Source organism: Entelurus aequoreus, linkage group LG17 (assembly GCF_033978785.1).
Source record: "Entelurus aequoreus isolate RoL-2023_Sb linkage group LG17, RoL_Eaeq_v1.1, whole genome shotgun sequence".
NCBI lineage: Eukaryota > Metazoa > Chordata > Actinopteri > Syngnathiformes > Syngnathidae > Entelurus > Entelurus aequoreus.
The window spans coordinates 16498480-16504880 of NC_084747.1; the positions used below are offsets into that span (position 1 = coordinate 16498480).

The following is a 6401-nucleotide window of genomic DNA, read 5'->3' on the forward strand; positions in this document are numbered from 1 at the left end:
ATGTACATGATTTGTAAACCTTTTCAGTGCACAAAACATTGTTATTATTTTAAACACTTAGAAACGTAAGAGTGTTCAACGATGATGAATGTATGTACACCAAAAAATATTTTTTCTTAAAGGCCTACTGAAATGAAATTTTTTTATTTAAACGGGGATAGCAGATCCATTCTATGTGTCATACTTGATCATTTCGCGATATTGCCATATTTTTGCTGAAAGGATTTAGTATAGAACAACGACGATAAAGTTCGTAACTTTTGGTCGCTGATAAAAAAAAGCCTTGCCTATACCGGAAGTAGCGTGACGTCACAGGAGGAAGGATTCCTCACAATTCCCCGTTGTTTACACTGGAGCGAGAGAGATTCGGACCGAGAAAGCGACGATTATCCCATTAATTTGAGCGATGATGAAAGATTCGTGGATGAGGAACGTTAGAGTGAAGGACTAGAGAGGCAGTGCAGGGTGTATCTTTTTTCGCTCTGACTGTAACTTAGGTACAAGGTCTCATTGGATTCCACACACTCTCCTTTTTCTATTGTGGATCACGGATTTGTATTTTTAAACCACCTCGGATATTATATCCTCTTGAAAATGAGAGTCGAGAACGCAAAATGGACATTCACAGTGACTTTTATCTCCACGACAATACATCAGCGAAGCTCTTTAGCTACTGAGCTAACGTGATAGCATCTGGCTCAAATGCAGATAGAAACAAAATAAATAAATCCCTGACTGGAAGGATAGACAGAAGATCAACAATACTATTAAACCATGGACATGTAACTACACGTTTAATAATTCTCAGCCTGGCAAAGCTTAACAATGCTGTTGCTAACGACGCTGAAGCTAACTTAGCAACCGGACCTCACAGAGCTATGATAAAAACATTAGCTATCCACCTATGCCAGCCAGCCCTCATCTGCTCATCAACACCCGTGCTCACCTGCGTTCCAGCGATCGACGGCGCGACGAAGGACTTCACCCGATCACAGATGCGGTTGGCGGCTAGCATCGGCTAGCGCGTCTGCTATCCGAGTCAAAGTCTTCCTGGTTGTGTTGCTGTAGTCCGCCGCTAATACACCGATCCCACCTACAACTTTCTTCTTTGCAATCTCCATTGTTTATTAAACAAATTGCAAAAGATTCACCAACACAGATGTCCAGAATACTGTGGAATTGTTCGATGAAAACAGAGCAGTTTGTATGGTGACACATTGGGTACGAATACTTCCGTTGCCGTCGTGACGTCACGCGCATACGTCATCATACATAGACGTTTCCAACCGGAAGTTTAGCGGGAAATTTAAAATTGCACTTTATAAATTAACCCGGCCGTATTGGCATGTGTTGCAATGTTAAGATTTCATCATTGATATATAAACTATCAGACTGCGTGGTCGGTAGTAGTGGCTTTCAGTAGGCCTTTAAACTAACCTTTTGCAAATATTTTTGTAAGCATCAAAGACAATGTTTGCATCTAACCTATTGTACATATACATATTAAGAATAATTTAGTGTCTTCAGCAAATATAACATAGCGTATAGTAACAGTAACAGTAGAACAAAGCCTCCAGATGTGTGTGTTAGTCCAAAAGTAGTTTCTGTTCAATACAAACAAACCTTTAGAAAGCTCTTGGCAGCCGCTCGACACTGCTCGTAGTACTGCCTCCAGCTCAGCGTCACCCACTGGCCGTCCTCCTTGTGGGCCAAGGCCGGGTGATCCCCGAAGCTCTGCACCGTCTCCAGGAAGGCCTGATGCACGGTGAGGGGAGTCTCCGCCGCAGGTCCCGTGTCCTCCATCCTCAGCCTTACCGCCTGGCACCTGTTGGTGGTCCACAGCTGCTTGGCCGGAGCCAGGGCGGTCGTCGCGGCAACCTGCGGCCTCAGCGGTATGGCCTTTGGCTCTGGGGGGCAACAGGGGCGGATGCATTTACCCGCCATTGATGACTACTCACACTGGGACGACTAAACTGAACCACAGTGAGGAGTGACACAGGTGAGCAGGCATGGCTGGACGTCCCCGTGTGGGTGTGTTACATGGCGAGTGTGTCGCCCCACCAGGGAGGCGATGTCTTGTTGATACCTGAGATACAGCAGGAAGATGTGCAGCTTGCATGCATACTTGCTAGTCAGGTTTGAAGAATGAAGCCATTTTATTTACTTGCGACAAACATTGCATTTGTTTGCATTTTTGTGTCCTAGTTTTTACATTATCACAGTATGCTGACTGTCCACTATGATTGGCATATCTGCAAATGTTATGCCTGTAAGGTAACCCAAATATTAGCAACAGTCCTCAGTTTGACACCACTGCGAGCTACAACTTGTTAGATTAAAGTGTGTGTTATACTTGATACTACTCTTTTGCATTTGGTGTGACAGTGTACATATTTGTCCATTGAGTACATTGTTCTGTGTTAAATATAAATGTGGAAGAAGAATCATTTTCATTGAAGCTCAAAAAGCAAGTTGCATACATGCAGAAATGCTCTTTCTGAAGTGGGTCATTAGTCCACAAGCCTATTGTTAAATAAGTCGTTGAAAAGCCTGGTCAGCCTCCGAAGACTGCACAAAAGGAACCTGAGAGGATGTTAGTCTATTTAAAAGTTGAGCTACTTTACTAAAGTCTCTAATAAAACGTCTGTAAAAGTTTGCAAATCCCATAAACCTTTACAGCAGCTTCCTGGAGGACGGCGTTGGCCAGTCTACCACAGCTAGGACCTTAGCTGGGTCTGGCCTAACCTGCCCTCTCTCCACAATGAACCCCAAAAACGACACTGTGGGAGAATGAAAAGTGTACTTTTGAGGCTCAACAAATAGTTAGTTCTACAAAAGTCAATGCAAAACAGACATGCTGATGGTGCAGTTCATTGGAGTGTGAAAAAATAAGTATGTTGTCCAAGTAGACTACCACAAAACTGCCTATCATGTCCTGGAGACGTAATTATTTAAACACTAAAAAACCCCAGGAGCATTTGTGAGGCCGAACGGCAAGATGCAATACTCCAAGTTGCCACAAGGGGTGGTAAAAGCAGTCTTCTATTCATCTCCTTCACGAATACGCACGAGGTGATACGCGTTACGTAGATCCAGTTTAGTAAATACTACCATGCCATGCACAAGAGCAAACGAAGAGGATGAGGGTATTTATTTTTACCAGTATTTTTGTTTAGGGAGCAACCCACCATCCTTCTTAAGAAAAAAGAACCCAGCCGCCACAGGGGCTGAAGAGGGACGAATGTGTCTGGCGGCGAGAGAAGAGCACATATACTCCTTCATTGCATGCTGTTAGGGACGCAAAATATTGTGCAGCCGCGAAGAAGGTAGTGGAGACCCTGGAAGGAGGTGGTTGAACCCTAGTTACTTTTTTCTGATACTCTTCTGCCTTGGAGACTGAAGCTATGACTCAATTCGGCGGCTGCCTCCTTCGCAGTACGCATTTGTGGCGGTGCTCTTCTCCTGTGCAATTCATTTAAACCAGGGGTGTCCAAAGTGCGGCCCGGGGGCCATTTGTGGCCCGCAGGTAATTTTTTAACGGCCCCACGGCACATTCTAATAATACGATTTTAAAAAAAACAACATAAAAAGTGGTATAAAAGAGCAAACAAATGACAAGAAAATGTTGCTATGTTGACTCTAATAACACTAAGCTGTCATGCAGACTGTTTCTTTCTTTAAAAAAAAAAAAAAGAATCAAAAACAATGTTATTATGAATTATTAACCTATTCAAGGCTCCAATTACGTCCCATTAAATATTCCACTGAGATATTTTTTGGGGAAAATGTTGCATATTTTGTGTTTGCCATATAAAAAACGTTTTTTGTTTTTTTTTAAAGAAGGGCCTAAAACGAACCAACAAGGAACATAATAAACAACAATAAAAGTTATAATTGACAGATAGATCTGAAGTTGATCTCGAGACTATTGTGTTAAAAGTTTAAAAAAAATGTACGATTAATTTTTTAACACTTTACTTAGCAGGACCCTTTTTTTTTATCCCCAATAATTTTAGTGGGACTTTTTTTTTTTTTTAAGTGTCATTGCTCAAAAAATAATAATAAATTAAAATCAATGTTGTTATGGGTTATGTTGTGAGCTCCAATTATTATATAATCTGAAATGTTCCACTTTAAAATTTTATTGGGGTAAAATATTGCATATTTTGTGTTTTTTCTATAAAAAACAGGGTTTTCTTTGACAAAAAGGGCATACAACTTAAATCTTAAAAAAAAAAAAATGTTATATTGACAGATATACCTAATATTGATCTAAATATTTAAACTTTGAATAATAATAATAATAATAATACTAAATAATGACACTTTTTTTTTTTTTTTTTTTTACCTAAACCCTTTGGGGTCTCCGGGATCAAGCCTGAGTGGAGGCCTAAATGTATATTTTTTATACATATATTGTATTGGGTTTAAAAATAAAAAAATATCAAAATGGCCCCCGCTTGCTTTGATTTTTCAGTGTGCGGCCCTCAGTGGAAAAAGTTTGGACACCCAATATAACGAGGGATCCGAATAACAAATCCTGCATTTCCCAAGTTAATAACAAAAAAATACATAGTTTTCATTGACGTGCAGTACCTACTCCTGTCCTCTGAGCGTCACTGTGGGCAATGATGCGCTGTTTTTCTGTACCTGTTATGCTTCCCTCCGGCAATGTTCAACTCCTCTCAATGTTTCTTTATACATTTTCTACACTTATATATCACAATCAAGATCCACGAAGGGTAAGCAATGAACAATTAATAACATATATCATACTTGGGTTGGGGGCGTGGTTATTTACCGCTAGAATTCACCAACTTGAGTATTTCATATATATTTCATATATATATATATATATATATATATATATATATATATATATATATATATATATATATATATATATATATATATATGTATGAAATACTTGACTTTCAGTGAATTCTAGCTATATATATATATATATTTATTTTATTTACATAAAAGAAATACTTGAATTATGTATCCATTAGATGGCAGTATTGTCCTGTTTAACTTCTCTGTTCATGACTGAGAAATCATTTCGGCCACCGTGTTCAATGGAGAAGTCTGTTCTACATATTTACAGGCAACATACACCTTCCCCTTCGAACTGTCCTGGATGAACTGAAATTCTTGTTTCCATTCGTTTTGGAACTTGCAAGCGTATTTATATTGTGGGAAAGCGGACGTGAGAATAGGCTGTCCCCACTCAGTCTCAGGTCCGCATTGAGCTGGAGGGGGCGTGGCCTCCAGCTCCAGCTGAATACCGGGAGTTTGTCGGGAGAAAATCTCTGCCGGGAGGTTGTCGGGAGAGGCGCTGAATAACGGGATTCTCCCGCTAAAAACGGGAGGGTTGGCAAGTATGACATATATACACAACCACAACTAATGTTGATAGTTATTCCACAGAACAAGAACATTGGAAGCAGTACGTAGTAGAGATGTCCGATAATATCGGACTGCCGATATTATCGGCCAATAAATGCTTTAAAATGTAATTTCGGAAATTATCGGTATTGGTTTCAAAATGATCGGTATCAGTTTCAGAAAGTAAAATTTATGACTTTTTAAAACGCCGCTGTGTACACGGACGTAGGGAGAAGTACAGAGCGCCAATAAACCTTAAAGGCACTGCCTTTGCGTGCCGGCCCAATCACATAATATCTACGGCTTTTCACACACACAAGTGAATGCAAGGCATACTTGGTCAACAGCCATACAGGTCACACTGAGGGTGAACGTATAAACAACTTTAACACTGTTACAAATATGCGCCACACTGTGAACCCACACCAAACAAGAATGACAAACACATTTCGGGAGAACATCCGCACCGTAACACAACAGAACAAATACCCACAACCCCTTGCAGCACTAACTCTTCCAGGACGCTACAATATACACCCCCCCCCCCCAACCCCGCCCACCTCAACCTCCTCATGCTCTCTCAGGGAGAGCATGTCCCAAATTCCAAGCTGCTGTTTTGAGGCATGTTAAAAAAAATTATGCACTTTGTGACTTCAATAATAAATATGGCAGTGCCATGTTGGCACTTTTTTCAATAACTTGAGTTGATTTGTTTTGGAAAACCTTGTTACATTGTTTAATGCATCCAGCGGGGCATCACAGCAAAATTAGGCATCATTTTCCTGCTGTTAATTCCACGACTGTATATATCGGTATCGGTTGATATCGGAATCCGTAATTAAGAGTTGGACAATATCGGAATATCGGCAAAAAAGCCATTATTGGACATCTCTAGTACGTAGCCATTAGTATCGAGCTAAGATTAGCTAGTGGATTAGTTGCTACATTCGCATTTATAATCATATATAGATATGGTATAATCTTTACAAACACATGTATTTCTTAAATTAATT

At 40.2% G+C, this 6401-nt stretch overlaps 2 protein-coding genes across 3 annotated transcripts in view; one reads left to right on the forward strand and one right to left on the reverse strand.

The window, feature by feature from the left end:
• The window catches only part of LOC133632584 (long-chain-fatty-acid--CoA ligase ACSBG2-like), a 25813-nt gene extending 23728 nt beyond the window's left edge, over positions 1-2085 (reverse strand). For both annotated transcript variants that reach the window (XM_062025074.1, XM_062025073.1), the window contains exon 1: positions 1624-2085. In XM_062025074.1, the coding sequence (XP_061881058.1) occupies positions 1624-1944 (321 nt within the window). In that variant the 5' untranslated portion in view covers positions 1945-2085. The remainder of the gene's footprint in view (positions 1-1623) is intronic.
• The window catches only part of LOC133632591 (flavin reductase (NADPH)-like), a 58900-nt gene that overhangs the window by 31278 nt on the left and 21221 nt on the right, over positions 1-6401 (forward strand). The gene's annotated exons all lie outside the window — the stretch shown is intronic.